We start from the raw sequence: 21647 nt of genomic DNA, 5'->3' as shown, positions 1-21647 counted from the left end.
GGAGTAGCCAAGAACAAACTGGGCTTGCTATCAAAGGGGCTACCCGGAGTCTGGTATTTTTTCTCTGTTTATATGCTGTTGTTTTTTTCATATAGCAACGTTCAAATGACATTTTAATCTTGGGTTACTTTTCAGATTGGTTTGATTCTGATAAAATGATATAAGATTAAAGCATTTCAGTAAATGTTTCCTCTGTGTGACAGTGTTCCCACGCTCTTTGATTGCAGCACTGCTTCTCTCCAGACAAGCAGAGAGGAACATGCATGACATCTTCTACCAACAGCAGAGGCTTGCAGTAGTTCCTGACATGACTTCCCCATCCCAAGGTCATGCCTAGAGCATGCCCTATAAGAGAATTTAGCTAGAACCAACTATAATGCTATTGCTTAGCATTTCTGATACACTAAAGGAATGTGATGTAAATGCATTTGGCATTGCCTTACCAGATCTTTGCAATTTAGTTAGGAAAAGTGATGCACAGAAGGGACGTAAGCAAAACTATGGGGGAGTTTATGCACTACGATTTTCCTGCTGTGGTATTGGCTTTTCATGACTTGCTTTGTACAGCCACCTTTTTCTGTGCTTTCTGCTTTATTCAGCAGAAAATCTGATGTGTTATCTTGTCTTGCAGTGCTGGAGGAGGAAGAAGTCCTGCTAGCTGAAGACACCCTCAGTATCCACACCGATCTGGCAGATAACGAACCCGTGACAAACGAAGTCCGCAAACAGTTTCTTAGGTAAACATGACGTTCATGTGTTTATAGTCTGCATCTGGGGTGAAACATATCTGAAAGATGTTAGTCACACACTGCTTCTCAGTCTGGGCTTTAGTTTCCTTAGTTTCTGCTTATAAATAAATCGGTTTAGTGTCCTTTTGAAAATCAAGGTGAAAGAACATGCAAAGAAGATCAAACATCTGTTCCTGCAATCCTCTTTTTAATCTGAACTGAACCAATTTCTTAAGGCAACCCTCTGGTTCTCAGGTAACGCCGCTGTATGTAGTTACCCACACAACACTAAACTGCTACCAGTTGCATGATAGATAAACCCTTTGCATTGCGCCTTTCCATTGGGAATCTTGGAAATCTTTAAAAGTTTTCGTAAGTGTACCCATAGATGCTGTCCAGCTACCGTTGATGTGAAAACAGAGCAGCTCAGAGGTTAGCTTTGAAAAGTCTGTCTTTTGATGAAGCCTCTAAAGGCCTTTACCAAAGAGCCCAGGCCCTGCCACAGCCTTTGTTGGGAACTGTATTTCTGGCATCACTGAACATCACTGAACATTCAGAGGGTGGTACAAGCACCCATAGCTGTGAGTGAGGCTGGCATGGGAACTCGGCAGAAGAGCTGGGAATGAGTCCAATCTGCTGCATCCCAGTCTTGCCTTAGCACTGCCACAATATGCCCTTTTTCTCCTAATGACTCTCTTGTTTTGACTAGGCAACTTAGTGTAATATCTTCTGAGGGAGGAGAATGTCCCAACAAAATGTCAACGAAACGAAGAGTCTGTGAAAAGAAGCCAGCAGAGCCTCCTCTGCCAAGAAAAAATCCTAACGAGAAACTTATTCAGGCTGAAACCACTGAAACAGGAACGGTATGGTTTGATTCCCCCCTCCCTTTTTCTGCATTTTTTTTTTCTGTTTGAAAAAATAATTTTTATTTTTACATTTGATCCAGTTCTGTTAAATGTGTTGTATAAATTATGACTGCAGGTTTTAGGCATTAATCTGGTGGCCACTGATCATTCCAATTTGGGATTTTGGCAGAGCTTTCTGCACCTGGCAAGGGCTATGTACTTAAGGAAAGGGGGGGGAAATCCCTTCCAGCTCCTGCCACAGTCACCTGATACCACTGTAGCATGGCGTTCCCTCAGCCCTGCCTTTGCATTGCAGAGCTTTCAGCACTGTTTGTCTTTAAACTGTTTGGCTGCTGTTGAGTCCAGCTGCAGCACTGGCTATTTGATGAACCGCAGCAGTGGGTTATACAAGCCAGCTGGCTGCTGTGTGCCAGCAGATCTGTTCTGAGTGAGACCCGCCACCCCATCTTCGAGAGCGTTTTATGCTTATAGGTACAAAAGGGGCTGTACTCTCCCCGAGCAGGGCCAGGGAGTGAAATGGGAACAGGAGTGAAAAAGAGAAGAGAAGGAAAAAAAGAGGAAGATGGGAATACAAAAGTAAAAGAAAGGGACAGAAAGGAGCAGCAGATGGAATAGGAGCAGGGAGGTTTTGTTAAAGAAAGCCCCTTCCCTCCACGTCAGAAGGCTCCGTGCGTCCTGTTTAGTCTGATGTACATGGTCCATGGCACAGACATATAATTAACTGTTTCTGTGGATTATTTTAGCTTTCGAAGTCCCTAATCAACAACACTTGTTCTTTTAATGATTCCTTCTTACGCTTTTTAGAGACTGAGTTTTGTCCTGAATATCTGTCTCCTTTTGCTTCTCTGCCTTTTTGCACTACCTTAGAGATAGCACCTTTACTTTTTGCCACAAGCATCATCTGTTTATGTTCCTGTTGGGGTGCACTAGCATTTGGTACCTCATTTAAGCTGCTGTAAAGACACCTGAATGGAGGCATATTCAGCACTTTTCCTTAAATAGGCCATTTAAAGTAGTCCTGAGCTCGATATGCCTGCCAAGTTGCTTCTTTTGCCTGAAAAACTTGGCTCCTGTTCTTGTTGCCCATCCTTTGCTGCTATTTGATCAGCTTCTTTTCTCCCCCCCCCGCCCCCCCCCAGCAGAGTCTTAAAAACTAAAACCCCACAAAACTAATAAAATACAGTTCCTCAAAATGGAGGAAAAGAGTGTTTCAGAGAAGTTCCTGACTTGTTTTGAAAGTCATCGCCCTGATGTGGAGCTCAGGTAGATGAGCTGTTCTCTGTGGTATGTTAGAGTTTGGGCAGTTTTGAACTTAGCCGTTCCTCTGACGAAGAATTTTTTTTCTCTTCTTCTGTCTAAACTCTTTATTGTGTAAGTTGTACAAACCAGCTTTGGTGTGTGATTTTGCAGGTGAAGCTAACGGTGTTCTGGCAATACGTGAAGGCTGTCAGCCCTGTCATTTCTTTAGTGATATGTTTCCTGTATTGCTGTCAAAATGCTGCTGCCATTGGGGCCAACGTGTGGCTCAGTGACTGGACCAACGAGCCGGTGATAAATGGGACTCAGCACAACACAGCCATGCGAATCGGAGTCTATGCTGCCTTGGGCCTCTTGCAAGGTGAGACCAGATAAAATCATGATGTCTCAATGTTTAGTAAAGAGGACTTAGGTGGGAAAGCCACGGCACCAGTTGCTGGTGGCCCAAAATTGTCCCCCCAAATCCTATCCTAAGCAAGGGAAGTAACATAACCTGGAGCTACAAAGCCTGAGCTCAGCCCAACACTTTTAATTTTGTTGTGAAGCCCTTGGAGGGGGTTGAACAGGTGACATGGAAGCCTGAGAGAGGTAAGTTGGAGAGAAAACATGAAAACTTAGGTGCAGAAGAGACTGAAGGGTTGGGGCGAAGTTGTAGCATTAGGACTTCATGGAGGCTTGCGGAAAGCAGAGGCGAGATGGTTGTGCATCTGGCTTATGTGGTCCTGCAGGATTTCACCACGCTGTCATATTCCTGTGCCTTAGGCAGCAGTGACCACAGTGCCATAGTGCTAATGTGCATGGTAAGAGAATGGTGGACAGGGACTATAGTAAAGGAAAAAAAGCTTCTAGCACAACAGAAACTACTGAGAGTCAGAGCTGCGAATTGGGAACGTCGTGTTCGCTGGTTAACACGTCTCCTCTTCGCCTGTTAGGCCTCATAGTACTCATCTGCTCCTTTACCCTGGCCATGGGAGGCATTAACGCAGCCCGGACACTCCACGCTGCTCTGCTGGAGAACAAATTTCACACCCCGCAGTCCTTCTACGACACCACCCCAACGGGCCGAATCATCAACCGCTTTTCAAAGGACATCTACGTGATCGATGAAGTAATCCCACCAACCATCTTGATGTTCCTCGGAACATTCTTCACCTCTTTATCGACGATGATTGTAATTATAGCAAGTACTCCGCTCTTCGCTGTGGTTATAGTTCCACTTGCAATTCTGTACTTCTTTGTTCAGGTAACTGGAAAAATATCCGACTACCATTGCAATGACTCTTATTCCATTGTTCGTGTTTCTTTTTAGGAAAAACAACATGAATTTGGGGGAAAATTGAAATATCTGAAGTAACTACATGTTTATGTAAACAAAACATTATTTACTTCTCTCAGAAAAAATGGCCTGTGAGATGTGGTCATGAAATAAACAGGCATAACCTTTTTTTGCTTTTAAGTAATAACAAATAAGCCTACTGCTAGAGACAGAGCTGCAGTGCACTTCATTATATTGAAGTGTGTATATATTTGACATATTGACAAGTTTTTAAGGTGGTGAGGAGTTAGTGTTGAAAATAAAAAGCATCAATTTTATTGACTTCTGAGCAAAAATGAAGCTTATTTTATAGACCGTAAATAGAGACCTGATAACAGAGGTGCAAATTCATGCTTCATTTTCTTGGAAAATGAGGCTCCTACAAATGGATTCATTTTGTTAGGCTATATTAACTAAATTTAAAGGGACATAGATAAATTTGACTTACAGTCTATAGAAATTGCAGTTACCCAATACTCTGTTGTGGAATGAAGCAAAGATAACTCTCTTGAAATTCTTCTTAATTATAGCGAATATTTTGGAGGGTTGAAGTGCACCAGTAGCAATCTCATTTAAATCCTCAACCTAAAAAACTCTTCACTGTTAATTAAAAGAGAAAGTATTTCATGTACCCTTCAATTTTCTCCAAAAAATGGCAGCGGTTCTATGTAGCTACCTCCCGCCAGCTGAAGCGCCTGGAGTCTGTGAGCAGATCTCCCATCTACTCACACTTCTCAGAAACAGTGTCAGGGGCCAGTGTCATCAGAGCCTATAGAAGGGTGAAGTCCTTTATAGACATCAGTGATCTGAAGATGGATGAAAATCAGAAGAGTTACTACCCTGGCATAGTATCAAACAGGTAAAAAGGCATATAACTTCTTGTTTCCACTTAGAGAATCCTGTGGTTGTATGACTGGGCCAAGAAACCATTCACCGCTCTCCTTACGTCTGTCTTTCTACCAGGTGGCTGGGCGTTCGAGTTGAATTTGTGGGGAACTGTATTGTCCTTTTTGCTGCCCTTTTTGCTGTGATTGGTAAAAACAGCCTGAATGCTGGCTTAGTAGGACTTTCAGTATCTTATGCGTTACAGGTATGTGTTACAGTTTTCTGTTCGTTGATGGGTTCGCATTTTTGTAGATGGTATGGATATATTAGCAATAATTTAAGTGCTTGTTAAAGCTGAAGTTAATAAGGGAATAATAAAAATGAGTTGTGGGACATCTGGAAACAGTAGAGATTTACACTGAATGCTGACAGACCATCAGCGAGCTCGCACGCAGTAGGACTTCAGGGCACTTTGGGAGCATCGAGGTTGTGCTGCACCCCGGTATCCCCAGTCGGCGGCATGCAGGAAGCTTGGGAAGTGTCAGGTGCACCCACCAAGAACAGGTCATTTGAGCAGCATGAGCTTAACATGGTCTGCATCACGCCTGCTACGTAGCACATCGGTGTGTCCAGGTAATCACAGGCAGATCAGTAGGATTCATAAATAGGCAAGATAAACTGTACTCACCCAAGCTGTGGACAGTTTAGCAGATTTAATGGCCTCGCTCTTGCCAGAAGCTTTTTAGATACCATGAGTGTGCAGGATTGCTGTTAGCAGTTTTCCAGTGAGACCCATGGCTAGGGGTATGACTTCCAACCAACTTTTTTGAGAGGGCCATTTGTTAAATCACCGTGGGAAGCATATGCTGCTTCACGTGAGCACCTGATTATCTGTAGACTTCTTGTCCCAGTAACTGTATTAATGTCAATGCAAAGGTAATTATTCCATTTGTAATATTAATATGAATCCATGTCTTAATAGCAGTGTCTGGTTTTGTTGTTGTTATTATTAAATCTGTTGTTCCTCTGTGGGTGATATTTTGTTCCTTGTCTTCCCCAAGGTGACCTTGTCTCTGAATTGGATGGTCCGAATGACTTCTGAACTTGAAACTAACATTGTGGCTGTTGAAAGAATAAAAGAGTATTCAGAAACTGAAACAGAGGTCAGCTACCAAGTGTCAAGCATGCTCACCAACAAGCGTGGTGAAATTTTAATGCACACATTTACATGGTCTTTCTTTAGACTCTTGAGAGACAGTTCCTGCTCTGAGAGTGTTATCGTTTAACCTGAACAAATGTCACACTCTGAACTGTAATTTATGCTATCACAGCTCCAAATTATTACTGCCGTCATGCAGCCTGTGCTTAGCATCTCATTTTCTGCTACTGTGAGTGGCTATAGCACAACAGAGATGAGTTTCACCATCAGATTATTGCTCCCATTGGGTTTGAAGTGTCTGATGCATAGTCCTACCTGTATGGATGGTGCTGTGATCCTGCTAGTGAGCACAGCTGCAGTACGATTATCAGGCTATGCACATGTTTTCAATTGTATTTCTATTTAATCAGCTTAATCAGTCCTCATCTCCCATGAGAGAAGAACATCTCTAGGAACACTGTACTACCTAATCCAGGAAAATCATCCAATCATCTATTTTTGTTGCCAAAGACTTTTAAAGGTGGTAGATGTAGCTACGCTGGGAAATCTGCTGCTCTGTGGACACACAAGGTTTTGTTAGCCCTGTGTACGTGATGGGAGACTAAGAATTAGGAAATGGAGGATCTGAGGAGGGCTGCAGCGTACGGTTCTGGAGATCAAGTATTTAATCTGGAAGCTAAAAGGAAGCTAGTCAAGGTGCATGTTATGTGTCATGAGCCAGAGCTTGAGCTGGCATGAAACAGGCAGTGTTCTATTACAGTTAATGGAAAAAATGTAAATGTATATCCATTGAGGATTTGGCCCTATATGTTCAGACTTTTTTTCCTGAAAACTTCACAACAAAGACCAAAATGGTTGCATACTTAGGAACCCATGTTTTTCCCCCGCTATTATAAATGTATTTGATAATGGAGATTTGACTTATCGGATATATTTCTAGTAACCCACAAATGCTAATGTTTGTATCTGAGTTTGAATTACTTTTTTTTCTTAAAAATATGAGGCATTTCTGACTTCTGTTTTCCTTAGGCTCCCTGGATCATTGAGGGCAAGAGTCCTCCGGAAGACTGGCCATCCAAGGGAGAGCTGGAGTTTGTGAATTATTCAGTGAGGTACAGGAAAGGCCTGGATCTAGTGCTGAAGGGTCTAAACCTCCAAGTGCATGGTGGAGAAAAGGTGAGTTACCAGCTGTTTGTCTTTGCTAGAACCTTGCTCTGGGCCTCCAGTGACAACCATGGAGTAGAGGACAAGGTGTACAAGCACGCCTGCCCCAGTGGTGGAGACCTACTCAAGCTGGCGTTGCAGGAGCCAGCGGTGACAACCGTGCTGTCGGTGTGCCAGCATCCTCCAGGCTGGAAGCAGTAGGACCACTTGCATGGGACTTTCTGGACTTTCCAAGTTAGGCTGGCAACAGGCTACCTACCATATACCACGTAGGAGGCACCAGCGCAAGTGACAAAAATTCAGTGACAAGAACGCTTTTCTGAGGCAGTGCAGATGGAAGAAGGAATTCCAGCTTTTTCTGCTCTCTGGCTTTCCCTGTGAAATTTTTGGCATGCTTCCTGTATCAGGAAATTGTCTTTGTTCTGGGAGATTCGTTTCTTCATGCTTCAATAGCAAGTTCTGGGGTTTGCGTGCTGGTGACAGAACAATTAGCATGGGAAAGTCCTCCACTTAACAGGCTGTTATTAAAAGAGAATTATCCTTACACTAAGCAGACAGGATGACAGCCGCCTTCTGGAATGGAGATACATGTGCTTACCGTAAAGTCTGAATTGCCCTCTGGAAAGCCTTTATTTCTTGTCCTGGAGTGATTGGACTCCTAACATGGGTACTTCAGCTAATCACCCAAAGTTATGTAGGATGGCTCTAGGCCTATGTATGTATTTATATGCAATGTCATTCAAATTATGGGAATGGCAATATATACATTACAATGTATGACACGGGTTTCTAGGGAAGGATGGTTGCATTCTTTCTGAGATTTAGATCTTGTGTCAAACCTCTTAGAGGAATCTTGGAGGTTTCTCTGGGGCTTTTTGTTGGGTTTTGTTTTGGTTTTAACTATATGCTTTCCTGTTAAACCTGCAATTTGTTGTAGATTGGAATTGTTGGCAGAACCGGAGCAGGGAAGTCCTCCATGACGCTCTGTCTCTTTAGGATCCTGGAAGCTGTAAAAGGGGAAATCAGAATCGATGGTGTGAAAATTTCAGAGATTGGTCTCCATGACCTTCGATCGAGGCTAACAATTATTCCTCAGGTACTGTTTCTGTGTATCACAATAAAGGAAGGATCTCTAACAGCTTAGCAAACCATAAATAATGGCTTATCCACAGAGGAAAATGCTTTGTAACACTCAGAAAATCGTTTCAGAAAAACAACCTATTTATACTTTAAGTGGTCCTGTCCTGCCACCTTATAAGGCGATGGGGTGATAGAACAGGCTTTAGGATAAACCATCTTTACAGTTGGAACTTGAGTTTTAAGTGTGTATAACGTAATGTATTTTCAGAGTGGATGGGATTGGGAGGTGGCCTACCTGCAATGCAATGGAGACTTCAGAGCAGTAACTCATAATATCTGTACTTAAAACAGCTAAAGCTAATGAAAGGTGGTTTTACATCCAGGATCCTGTTCTCTTTTCTGGAACATTGAGGATGAACCTGGACCCATTTAATAAGTATTCAGATGAAGAAATATGGAAAGCTCTTGAACTGTCCCATTTGAAGAGGTTTGTCAGTAGTCAGCCATCCATGTTGGACTATGAATGCTCAGAAGGTGGAGAAAATCTTAGGTAAGGAAAGCTTGGAGCAGAAACGAACACTGAGCTTTCATTCAGCTGTAGCAGTGAGTAACACTTGAGCACAGGTTTACACTGCGGTCTGTCGTGTCTGAAATGATTTAGCCACCTATTCCTGTTTCAGGCAAACCACTGTGGCTCAAACGTTTGCCTACTGTTCTGCCTCTGCCACGAATGATCTGATTCTTCTTTGCTGCTGGGAAGGATTTCTCCCAAACCAAAATCCTGTCTTATCAGTAAAGAAAGAAGTCTCAGGATGACAGGGTGTTAGGAATAGGCAGTCCCTTAAACACGGTTTGGTGGGAAGGGAAATGCCATGATAACGTGTATAACTGCTGTGCTGAATAAGAGTCCTCTGCCTAAACTGACACTTTAGCAATGTTTATTTTCCACTGTTATTTGGAAGACCCATGAAGACGTGGATGAGCATGATAAAATGCCATGCTTTGAAGCGCTGCGTTGGCTTCTGAGTCTGTGGTGTAACCAGATTATGTATGTGATGAATGTTCAGCTCCCTCCTCAACCCACAGAGGCTGCGTCTGGGGTGGGCTGCGTCTGGGGTGCTCTTGTGGCAGGGGAGGACGTGTGAGCCACCCAGATTTTTTTTTTTTTTTTTTTTTTTTTTTTTTTTTTTTTTTTTTTTTTTTTTTTTTTTTTTTTTTTTTTTTTTTTTTTTTTTTTTTTAAGTTTGCATATGCTCAGTGTTGTTGCAAATTTGTGTGTTTCTGAAAACTCAGGCAGAAGCATTGTAATTATTAGTTTCCCTGGCTTTTGTCACAGTGATAGGAAGGGGGCATTTGGTGGCTCTGTCAGTACTGGGTCAGGCAGTAAGCGAACACATACGCTAAAACTAGCTGAGTAATGCCGCAACCTGTACTTATTAGCTCTAGGGTGGACAGACTGGGCTGTTTGCTAAATACTATCTGTTTGTTTGTCTCTGTTGTTCGGTAACTTCACCTGACAAGTACCCTGCTCTAGCACAAGTGATTCTGAGCAGTGGAGAGCTAAGGGCAGTGGGGCCTCCCCTGTGAAAGCTCTGTCTCTGCTTGCAGCGTCGGCCAAAGGCAACTCGTCTGTCTGGCGAGAGCGCTGCTTCGCAAGACAAGAATCTTGATCCTAGACGAAGCGACAGCAGCTATCGATCTCGAGACGGATGATCTTATCCAGATGACAATTAGGACCCAGTTTGAAGACTGCACAGTGCTGACAATAGCGCACAGGCTGAACACAATTATGGATTACACAAGGTAAAAATCTCTTACTGGTGCGGGGGGGGGGGCTCACCGGTTTACTGGCCGTGTGAAGCGGCACTTAAAAGGGTCTGGTTTGTCTCTGGTCAGTCACACTGATGCTCTTGTCGGGTAGTATGTAAGCAATGATGTTTAGGCCATATAATCCCAGCGTATCCAGACCCGACTTTGCTTCTGTCGGCGTAAGAAACGGGTTCTTCATTCACTCACCAGAGCTGCAAGAGATACTACCCAGTTGCACTAATGGCACTGTCAGCGAGCTTACGGATCCTCTTCAAACTAGCAGCTGCTGTAACTTTTTCACTAACATCATGTCATATTAATTACTCTGAAATATATTACTATTCTTCATGAGCTTTTATCTCCTTGGATTTCTGGTACTATATTTTCAATTCCAGCACTACCAGTATGACACTTCCCCCGCCCCTTATTACCCCTGGGAGATGGTGACTGTCCTGTACCTTTTTACATCAAACAGCAGCTCAGGGAGAATGTTTATCATCTGTTGTGCTTCAAGGTGTGAAAATAATTGAGCAAAACAAAGGCAAGGCAAAGATGAGAGCAGTTTGCTTTGTGCTAAAAAGGGATATCGCATTTCTTCTGCATTTTCTGACATATCTTCCCCCCCCACCACCACCACCTTTTCTTTTGTGCAGGGTTCTTGTTCTAGACAACGGAACCGTAGCCGAATTCGATACGCCTGCAAGCCTTATAGCATCAAAGGGTATTTTCTACAGTATGGCCAAAGATGCTGGACTAGCATGAAAGGAAGACCCCCTGGGGTTTTGGTTTGGTTTTTTTTTTTAATATTACTGACTTGCCACAAAAGTGACTTGTGAATGTACTGTAATTTACAAAACAGTTTTTGTAGTAGACTAAACTTGTGATATGTGAACAAAGTATTTTTCAATTATAAGGACCAGAAAGTGAATTTTATATTTTTAAATATTTTCTATATACATATTTTATTATATGCCTTTTTCCCAAAGAATGCCAAACATTCTGCCAAGAAAATGTATGTATCACAGGGCAATATGTACTGTATTCAGGTTTATGATTAGTAAATTATATTAACGGTACAAAATACACCTCTTTTGTGTGTTTTCTGCATAAGGATTCATTGGTTTTGAAGTGGAAAGACAGGCCCAGTTAAGCGGTGACTCAGCTCAAAAATAGTGAAATAATGTGTCATCTCCGAGCGGGTCCAACCTGTTCCTTTCAGTATTTCCCCCAGCACAAGGGAGTTGAATGCTATGGCCTCAAAGCTGTGAGCTATCCCAGGGCCTTCGGTATTCCTGCCCAGGGCAACTTTAGCATTCTGAAATTCCTCTTCAGCCTAAGAATTACAAGTAACGTGTATTTAAAACTAAACCTACAGATGGCTTAATATATAAATCATTAACTACACAATTTCTACCAATTGAGTAGACTCCACATGAGCCTGCAGGGACATGACTGGCACAGCAGTACTATAATTTTGCTGTATCTCTCTTACGTATGAAGTCACTATGTGTAGGTCTCCACTTCAGCTGAACACGCACGCTGAGCAGATGTGTATATAATTTATCTCATTCAACACTTAATCGCCTGAAATAATGTGATTTCTTTTGCAGAAATAAATATCTACCTTATTATTGATAACCAAGCCCCCTCAGATAAAGGGAGTACTGTGTTTAAACAACATTTGCTGCTAGGATCTGATGTGATAGAATGCCTTTTGCTTTAGTTGTTCACTTCCTCCACCAAGCACTCCAGAAACCTACCCGGCAAGAGAAAGTTCCTATGTTTTTCCGTAAGTAAAGTTCAGAAAAACTTTGAGAAGACAAAAATAATCATTTATTAATTCTTACAAATAATACTTCTTAAATAGAAACAAGAATCTGCAGCCAAGCATTCATTTGACATTAACATTTCATATAGCAGAGCACAAAGTAATGAATTATTTATCATACGCAGTAACGTAATGATTACACACTGATCGGCTTGTTAGGAGTGTTAATAGTACCTTCCGTGTACAAACTGCATAAGGTATAAAAATATTCCTCTGAATGCATAGATAGGGATCAGCATCTCCGCAAGGTAATGACAACGAAGTCATCAACCCAACAGCTGAGCTTTCCTCTAGTAGGTCTGACTGGTTAATCCTGGTACCTTCGTGGATTTAGCCGGCGCTGCGACAGCCGATGCCTAAACCCCATCTGTTCTGTGCGCCAGGGAGAATGCAGTAAAGTGCGATACGAGGAACAACCATTCTGTTATTCCATTATACAGAAGTTAACACACCGCCAGCAATTTGGTGTAAAAAATATCTTGCCAATGACTCAGAGCACATTCGACCTCCAGCACTTTCCAGAAGAGGGTATTTTGTTGTGACAAAATGTCCCACTATTAGCCTTAGGAGACTGAGCTTCGGCCTAGTTAACTGGCACACAGGAGATCTGGGTGTTTGCATGGATCTGTGCTTCCAGGTGAACACTGGACATCCGACTACACGGCAGACTGGGAGAGGGCTCCCTCTTGCGTGCTCGGTCACTCCCGCTGAAGCTGCTTCCCTCTGCACAAAGTACTATTCACTGGACGAGAAAGAGAGAGCACGGGTAAACGTGGGTACCAGTTCCTGTGGTGTTAGCTGTAATAGGGGTGACTGCCCTGACTGCAGGGGGAGAACGAACTCCTTTACCTGCCACAGCCTCCGAGAAAGGCGGCGGGGCTGTGGTGGATGCCTGAAGCCACCTGGAGCGGTAAGAGCTTACGATGCAGTTCTCACCTCAGCATTTCCTCCAGCTAGTTTGGGTGGCTCCCTGCTCAGCATGCTACTGCTGTAAATCCCGTTTACAGGTCCACGTACAACGTACACCTAACTTGGGCTGTGAGTTCCTTGATGACAAGACCACAGAACGCTTTGGTGGCTGTAGTTTCCAAAGCAGCTGGGGGGAAGGGAGGGGGACGACGAAGGAACAGTGGGAAATTCAGTCCAGTTCGGTGTGTTGTTCCGTTGGCCTGTTACATCTCGAACTTCAGTTCGTTCATCACATTCATACTGCACACTTTTACAGTTAGGCTACCAGAAGAAACTCTTCCTCAAATGTAGATGACTGAGTAAATACTAAAATCCTAAAAAATTAGATAAAATCCAGCTCTTAAATACTTTTCAATTTATTTATTCCAGAATTTCATAGCAAAGTAGTCTAATTCTGAATTTTAAGTAAGAGGAACAGGAAAAGGTTGGGGTTTTTTTTTTTTTTCAATAAGCAACGCGAGTAAACACAAGTCATTGGAAAAAAGAAAATACATTGCATAGGAACACCAAGATTTAATATCAGCCCAGAAAACCCTGGGCATTTCACTAGTTTCTTTTTACACAGGCAACTTTGAAGTTTCAAGATGCAATCTTTCTCAGGAATGTAGAGGTAAAAGGAAAGTAAAATCACAATTTTTGTGCTTTTAAAAGGGGAAATTAAAGCAGCATTGGAGAAATGTGTTTTCAATACAGTAACAAGAAGTATTTTAAATTGCACATGTCAATACTACATATTGACAACAGTAAAAAGGATTTTGGTTGAGAGCATATTTATGATTTGGATAATTGCTATCACTTTTTGTTTTCAACCTGAGAAATAGGGAAAAGTGTAAACGGGGATTAAGAAATCACAGGTAGTAAGTCACTTGATAGTATTTAAACTAGACATAGTTTTGTGCTTCTTCCACAGATTTAAACCCTTCTGTCTTTTTCCTTCTAAATAAGATATGACTTAAAATACGTGATCTAAAAAGTGAACGTTAATGGTAATGGGCTCAGTACAAATATTGAATGGGTTTCATGGCAGGTTCTTCAGCTTGAGTACCTCCGCTATTTCATAGCAAACAAATTATTAGAACAGTTTAAGGTAAGCCTTTCCCTGAGAGCTGCTAACTCTACAGTATTTCAAGATTTTTGTAAGGAAAAGTGTTGCATTAACAGATCCTTCTACCAGTACTTCCTTTGCATTAAGCTACTTTCGTATCAGACTCGTTACTCTTAGATTAACTAGAGGCTGTAACTGTGCATAACATCTTTCGTTTATTTCAAGCTTAACAAAATAGATTTTTTTTTTTCACATCATTAGCCCTTATAGATACTGTATTTCAAATGTAATTTTAAAATGAGAGATACACAAATCTCTTGTTTTATTCCTTAAACGATTAATATGTCAGTTCTGATGCCTTCTTGTTATAACCACTCCGTTCAGAAAGTGTTGGGACTCTGAAAAGTAAGTTTTTGTCGCTTACTGTTAGAACAAGCTCCAGTTCTTGGAAATCCTGTAGCCTTGCAACATCTTTGTCCTTTAAACAAATACAACAAGTTGTTAGGTGATAAACCGTCTGTTCAGTTTTGCAGAGGTAAGTTAAAATAACAGGCTCATACTAACAGAAGGTATGTATTTACCCATAAATATGACAATTCTGTACAGTAAACTGGAAAGCAGACATCTTGTTGCATCTTACGTTTATCCTGGGATCCTATTCAGCTACTCTCTTAAGTCTATTTTTAGAAGGAATGCAATACCGACGGTGAGTGCAAGCGATTAGTGGAATTACACTTGTAAAGATCTACTGCGTGCCCCCCCAGCTCCCCTTTTGTTCCCCCTCGGTAATTCTTAGAAGCTCATGAACTGATCCTTGCCTCTGCCCACGAAGGTCCTGCATGCAGGTTCCTCTAGAGCGGCCCACCAACGCCATCGCAGCACTGGCTTAGGCAGGGCCTTTAGAGACACCCTCCCACGGTACAGGCTCGAGCTCTGATCCCCTCTGCAGCTGTACTCCGCTGCTACACAGCATCAGGCAGAATTAGTTTTGTATCGCCTCAAGGAACAGTGAGTGTCCTGCAGTCCTACCCAGACTGACGTAATTAGATTGCCATTAAATTAGAGAGAGCCTGACGTAATTAGAGCTGGAAATAAAAACAGTCAGTCAACAACAACCCGAGCTGGCAAGTGACAGAACTGCTTATGTTTGTCTGTCCCCCACCACCACTTCTTGACTAACAAAGACTAAGTCCCCTTATAGTCAGTGAAGATGCAGTACAGTGATGTCTGTTAATCTAGTGCTAATCAGATTAGCTCCACGACCGATGCCAACAATGCTCTAGAGGGGTTTGAGAGTGAAAGAAAGGTCAACAGTGAGTCAGTAGAAGAGGTGCAGCAAACAGAAGAGGGACCTGCTGACAGTTAAGTGTCACTGAAGTGAAGAGACAGTTACACTCGGAGACCTGCCCTCAGAACGACTCCGAAACGCCTTTCTGGTTTTTGAAGGGACTGCGTACAGTCCCCGCTGAACGAGCAAAACCCCGCTGAGTGCTGCAGGCCCTTCACATGCTGACGACCGGTCAGGGTGGTGTGGCACTGCACTGAATTTGAGAGTGCAGTAGAGAAACCGGGTATTAATTGGGCTCAACACCAAATGTTTAAGAAAGAAAACGATCAAGAAACTTGAGAACCTTTTTACTAAAAAAAAAAATCCCTAACAACTACTGAGTGCTGAAAACTGAAGTAAGGTCTTTGGTTTGGGGTTTTTTTTGTTTGTTTTTTTTGTTTGTTTGTTTTGGGGGTTTTTTTTGCAACATGGGCCTATGCAGGTGACCAACAAACTATTCCTTTTTAATGGCAACCTAAACCCCTCTTTTGTAAGTTACTGCACTTCAAAATTTAGAGTTCTTACCTTTCTTAACACTGTATTTGGTAATTTTCTGATCTTCTGCACGTGCTCAGGGTTAACACCCAGCTCACAGCAGCTCACTCGGAGCAGTTCCTTGTAGGTCAGTTCTTGTCTGTCCAGTTCAATTTCAATGAAGTCATTTTCTCTAAGATTAGGGTTTTGTATTCTAACTTTAAGCACCAGTTCTATTAGAAATAAAAAGGTACATTAATAGGCAGATGTATAAAGGAATTGGAAAAGTTATCTCCATACTAACTTCCAAATATTTCTATGTTCTATTAACCTCGTTTGTATCATTTGTAACAATACGAGAACCCTCAGAAAGCAAACAACTGGACTCGTATGACCACAATTTTCCTAAGATTGACTTGCATCAACCTATATGAAAAAATCACCACAAATCTAATAGAGTGTGTGTATATGCATGTATGAACCTTTGCGCGAAGACTCATCTCACTGGATTTAAGCTAACTTAAAAGGAGAAGATTAAACTGGTTATCAATTTCCTGAGCAATCCAAGATTGCTTTTATTGTTTTTTGATTCTTTCGGTCATCAGGCACTACGATTCAAATGGATTCTTTTAACTTCTCCTCCTTGCTAATTCATGGCACCAGAACAGCTTTTATTTCAAGAAAGAAATTCTGAACTGGAACGGAAATTCCGGATTTCCCTCTTTGGGCAGGCAGTACTTACCTGCAGAAATGGCAGATCGTGTAATAGTTCACCTCGGACTCGGCTCTACAGATTGAGCTCTCTCGAGCTGCGTACTCGCATTCCTTATTTGAAGCTTGGAGTGTGCTATTTAGAGAATTAGATTACCCTGGTGTCTGTATGCTTTTATAGCATTTGAGACAAACAGCAAATGTTTTCATCAATATTTTAATAACAGTTCCAGCAGAAACAGGATATCTGCCTCTTAATTCCCTTTAAACAGTTCCTGAATGCCTAAGGACGGGAACCTGAAATCTCTAGAAATGCTGTGAATACACGTAACCCTGATGAGTCTGTTTTCACTGTCCAAGGTGACAGAGGTTCCAAGACAAAGCGAGAAGAGACGTTTACTGTTACCTTGCATATTAAGTGGAAAAGCTCCTGTGAAGAAAACCGGCTGAAATGCTGGCACAGGCCCCATACAGGAGCCGTTCTCTGGCTGAGGTACGGCCTGGTTTGATCCGACTGGCGAAGGGGGACTTCTGCTCCAAGACACCGATCCCTGGTAAACCGGGCCTTTCTGAAGGACGGGTTTGGAGTGCGGTGGCGCAGTACGCCCTCCGGGCAGCGACGGCATGCCTCCGTTATCAGCCGCCTCGGGAGCAGCGTTCCCATGCTGCAATGATGCCCGTGTACAAGTCTCCGCGTCGGGTAAGGAAGAAGAGTCGGTATCTTGCGATTCTAAGTGTGAGATGCTCCCATTCACCGAGGGGTCTGGAATACTGTTACTCATGGTGTTATAAACGTAGGGGAACGGCGGGTTTGCCAGATAATTAGGGATGATTGGCAGATCTGAATCTTTCTTTAAGTCTGGGAGTTCATCATCTTCCACTGTAAAACAAACAACATTCTCTGAGTCTGATTTGAGGGGAAAAAAAGTAGTATTGCTGTAACGCTGTGGGGCGGCTTCTCTTTTTTCTTTCTTTTTTTTTTAATGGAGAGGGAGCAGAGTGTTAAAAGCATCACAGGGTAAAAGATGAATCAAGAAGCACCACGCCTTTTTTCTACAGTAGACAGAACCGTGCTCAGGTCTTGCAAGACAGTAAACACAAAAGCAGAGTCCGATCCCAGTAATTCTGGGGGTGCTAGTTCCTTCAACACTGCAATACTGTTGGTTTGTTTTAATTCGTAGCCAGCGCGCTGTAACACGGTCTCTGGTGGTATAATGCTATTGTCTTCATAATGTATAAGGCAGGGAAAAACAAAGGGTAGTATGTTGTTTGATATTAAGGCAGGGGATAAAGGGAAAAGAACATGCAGTACTGGGAGAGCTGAAACATTACCAATTCAACAGCTGGGAGACAATAATGAAAACAAAAACAGACAGGGAATACAAAGGGGAGGAAGGAGGTTGTTAATCGACCACATTTCAACTTACTTATCACCTCTAGCAGCAAAGCCTGCTCTGCTCCAGCAGTTACAAAACACGATAAAAACGCTCTACCAATGTCCTTTAACGAGCTGTTTCTCTGGGCTGCTAATTTTCGATTTATTCAAGACTGTCTAAGCTCCACAGAACATCAGGAAAATTAGGTGTCGCTTATATAAGGGCTCCATCCAAATTTGAGAGATTTTCTTCTGCTGCCCTTTTGAAAACAGGAAGCTGCATCTACCCGCCACTGGTTTAATCATGGCATTTTTCAAAATACAGTTTTCCCAATTTTTGCATTTAGAAAAAAGTTTGGCTAGCTGGCAATGGAATTTGTTGGTAATCCTCTTTTCTTAAACTTTGATTTCGTACGAAGTAAACACTCTAGAAATCAAGTCACAGTTATTACTAAAACCCGAACACAGTATCTTCAGGTGCAAAATACAGATTGGAACATCCGTGCTTCAAACAGCCCTTTACTAGTCTCCGACGATCGTATCGCACAGCCAATAGGTTTACCTCCCAACATCTTCCTTATCTCTCTCTTTGATGTCAGCTGGGCCGGCCTCTCTCCCTTCTTCGTGAGGATCTCCTTGTCGGCGCCGGCGTGCAGCAGGTAAGCCACCACTGGAGCATGGTTCCGTTTACACGCCCAGTGCAAACAAGTCCTGCACACGGAAAATGTTAACACTGTTTGAAATCCTAAATCACGGCAGATTAATTTCCACTCGTTCTTGCTGCCTATGAGAAGAACAAGACCTCATGCCTGTCTAACATAAAAAAGGTTTTAATTGCAATCGGCCTTGGAAATTTACACTGGTTTTGGAGCCTGCAGTGACACCTGCTGATGTAGTTTTCCCTTGCTCTAATGCTCTTGATACCAAGTTTCCATAGTAGTATTTTTAAAGTTCAAGATCTTTTCAATTTGTCATTTATTAGGCTACTAACTTTTCTGGAAAAATAACTATTAAAAGAAGGCTTGCATATGCTATTTTAATCTTTGAAAGAGTAAGTTGTACTTAAAATACTTGTGTGTGTGCTAATAGGGATACCTCCCTGGGATGCTATTTTTATTCTTTAATTTATGCTGTCAGCACAATGACTTGCACTTTTTGGGAAGTAAATGATGTTTAAAATATTGTAAGCGTAGTTTGTAAGCATAGTTCTTTGCCCAGTTGCTATCTGCTGCACCAGCAATTCCCAACCTTTCATCTGCAGACAACTAGTTTTCCGCAATCTGTAACTGATGCACAGAACTAATCACTTTTTTAGAATTTTTTAATTATTATTTGCAGTTGCTGACATAGAGACACAGTAAAGAACCATCCTAAAAGCTTATTTAGTGCTTAGTATTAGGGACTTCTTAGCACACGTTATAACTTGCTGTACAGTCTTGCCATTCTTCCCTCTCCCAGGTTCTAGGGATGTTTGACCTCTCCCTAGCTTTTATCTTTTATTTTCATTCTCTAGCTCCAGCTGAAGAAAACTCTTTGGAAAAATGAACACTTAAGCCTTCTCCAAGTTGTTGCTTTTTTTTAAAGAACTAAAGAAAATAAAGCAGAAAGAAATAACAAACTTAGGGGAAAAAGTTTCAGTTGAAAGTTTAGCTCCAAAAAGCTTTTCTGCTTTTTATTTTTTTTTTAAGAAAGAGACACAGTCATTAGGCTGCAAAGTTGTATCTTGACCAGTAACTCCCAACTTTCAACATTCTGCTCTTTTAAGTTTTCTTGTGTAGAAGGATGTAAGGGAGAAAAGAGAGAGTCTGATCTTTGGAGGGACAGAAATCGGACAAAAACCCAAGAGAAGACAAGGTGACTTGCAAAACCTTGTTCATTGTGATATATTTTGACTTAATAAACCTGTCTTACCAGAAACAAAGGGCTCAACTCTACCCTTTCTTATTAAAATTAATGTATCTTGATGGCAGCAAATATCTCTGAATTAAAGGTAATGAGACTAGTCACTGCAGCAAGAGGTTATATAGGATTAGCTCTAACTGAAGAGCCATGAATGTAAGTGTACGTACACATGCTATTTTTCTTCATAGACTATCCTACAAAGGGTGCTACAAAATCTGTGTTTCAGAGGCGATATTGCTAGCAGTATTGTAAAATCCTCTGCTTTCGCTCCAAGGTTGGGCTGTGCGTTTCAACTAGAAAGTGCCATTTTTAAATGGGATAAAAGAATTTTGTCAGCAGAAAGTATTCTTGAATTTTTAACACCAAAGATCCCACAGAATCTGAGACGAGCTCCATGAAGCTCAGCCCATGTTTGCTTAGTTTTTCTGTGCAGTGCTTTCTGGACTTTTCACAAACATCTCCTTGTGAAACGAGTGTGAATAGCCTGCATGACTTCCAAAGTGGCGCACGGCCAAGTCATAAACTAGTTTGGGCCAAAGTGGCGGGACAACGCGCAGCCAGCATGGCTGTGTTTGCTTTGAGCGCAAAATCTGCAGGTTTAGTTTGCAGAGAAGGTATGTAAGCCTGGAGAGCGTTGGCCTCACTTTGGGATCCATCCTGACCATTTCACGTGGTCTCGTGCAGAGAGGTACCATCTACCCACGGACCCGACACACGTCAAAATGTAAGTACTCAGCACCTCTTCGCATCAGACGTACCGAGAAGCTCATTGGGGAAGTTTAAATTCTACAAGCAAATTTAAGTAACAGCGAAGATCCATTTATTGCCATAGTTAAAAATGACCAGGCCATAATTTTTTTAAATATTTTATGACAGATTTATCAGTGCCAGTTTTAGATACAAACTCATTTTGGTAACAGCAGCTGTTTATCTTACTAAGATAATTCAACGTCTTATGAACCAGTTATCTTAAATTTTCACAAGTTCTAATTTTAATCACCACAATTTGAACCTCAAGTTGCAAGTGTCCCGTGCTTCTCAAAATTGCCGATCGAACTTTCATCTTTAAAAGTCTAGCTCCTTTCCTGATTTAATTCTTCCTATTTTTAATTACAACATCAAGCACAACACAGCACAGTAAACACAGGCTGAATCCAACTTACGGAAAACAGTCTCCAAAAATGCCTGAGCTTTCCCTGTAAATCCTGCTTCAAGTAACATTTTGTGTGTGTGTTCGTGTATAGAATCCCCCTTGCACATTGTGTCCATTACAGAGAAGTCTCGGTTTTACTGTCGTCGGGCGGTATCTGAATGAGATGTCAAACCCAAAGCGTTTATATATGTATCACTGCAAGTTCCCTGCTTGAAAGGTAAAGTCATTTTCAAACCTGATTTAGGAGTTAATAAAAAATATTTCTGCTTAGACGTGAACACGTGTTGGCAAGCCCAGGCCTGCGCTTTGACAGCCCGTTCTGTCTCAGGCTGCCAGCACGTCCTTCCAAAAAAACCCAAAGCAATAGAAAGTAACAACGTAGTGACCGGGAGAAGCGGCGACCACCGCAGGACCCAGGGAGGCGGTGGGACGGGGACCCGTGTTTCTGACAGCGCCTATCGGCTGCATCACCACTGTTCCCTCTTTGGACAGAGATATTCGACACAGAGGCGTATTTGGGCAGGGGATCGACCTCTCGATTTCATTCTAAATTCCAACCGATCTGTATTTCACGTGGAAGAGTGAACCCAGGGCAGCCTCAGCGCTGGAGAACCCGAGGAGAAGTCCCCGTCACGGCAGCGGGGGCCGGCGGCCCCGGCT

The 21647-nt window shown here is 42.3% G+C and overlaps 2 protein-coding genes across 2 annotated transcripts in view; one reads left to right on the top strand and one right to left on the bottom strand.

Annotated features, from left to right (window-relative positions):
• The window catches only part of ABCC3 (ATP-binding cassette, sub-family C (CFTR/MRP), member 3), a 34315-nt gene extending 23277 nt beyond the window's left edge, over positions 1-11038 (top strand). The window contains exons 19-30 of the mRNA XM_009323736.1: positions 632-737; positions 1438-1591; positions 3005-3212; positions 3784-4094; positions 4826-5025; positions 5130-5256; positions 6053-6154; positions 7180-7326; positions 8252-8410; positions 8778-8944; positions 10003-10197; positions 10857-11038. Coding sequence (XP_009322011.1) covers positions 632-737; positions 1438-1591; positions 3005-3212; positions 3784-4094; positions 4826-5025; positions 5130-5256; positions 6053-6154; positions 7180-7326; positions 8252-8410; positions 8778-8944; positions 10003-10197; positions 10857-10965 — 1985 coding nt within the window. The 3' untranslated portion in view covers positions 10966-11038. The remainder of the gene's footprint in view (positions 1-631; positions 738-1437; positions 1592-3004; positions 3213-3783; positions 4095-4825; positions 5026-5129; positions 5257-6052; positions 6155-7179; positions 7327-8251; positions 8411-8777; positions 8945-10002; positions 10198-10856) is intronic.
• A 3205-nt stretch (positions 11039-14243) lies between these two features.
• On the bottom strand, positions 14244-18739 carry LOC103916751 (ankyrin repeat domain-containing protein 40-like). The gene is made up of 5 exons (XM_009323801.1): positions 18735-18739; positions 18495-18643; positions 16964-17437; positions 15898-16079; positions 14244-14523 (listed from the first exon to the last, which is right to left on the bottom strand). Exons 1-5 carry the CDS (start codon positions 18737-18739, stop codon positions 14383-14385), a joined length of 951 nt encoding a protein of 316 aa, XP_009322076.1. The 3' UTR covers positions 14244-14382.
• Positions 18740-21647: the final 2908 nt, after the last annotated feature.

This window comes from Pygoscelis adeliae, unplaced genomic scaffold (assembly GCF_000699105.1).
Source record: "Pygoscelis adeliae isolate BGI_AS28 unplaced genomic scaffold, ASM69910v1 Scaffold75, whole genome shotgun sequence".
Taxonomy (NCBI): Eukaryota; Metazoa; Chordata; class Aves; order Sphenisciformes; family Spheniscidae; genus Pygoscelis; species Pygoscelis adeliae.
Note: the sequence above shows the minus strand (reverse complement) of the source record. Positions and strands in the feature narration are given on the sequence as shown.

What these genes read in the sequence shown, in the direction of transcription:
- LOC103916751 (XM_009323801.1), bottom strand. An exon ending in GATAAGGAAGATGTTGGGAG is followed by an intron (nt 17,438 to 18,494) that starts GTAAACCTATTG and finishes TTTGTTTTACAG; the next exon opens with TGGAAGATGATGAACTCCCA. An exon ending in TTTTCCACTTAATATGCAAG is followed by an intron (nt 16,080 to 16,963) that starts GTAACAGTAAAC and finishes TATTTCTAATAG; the next exon opens with AACTGGTGCTTAAAGTTAGA.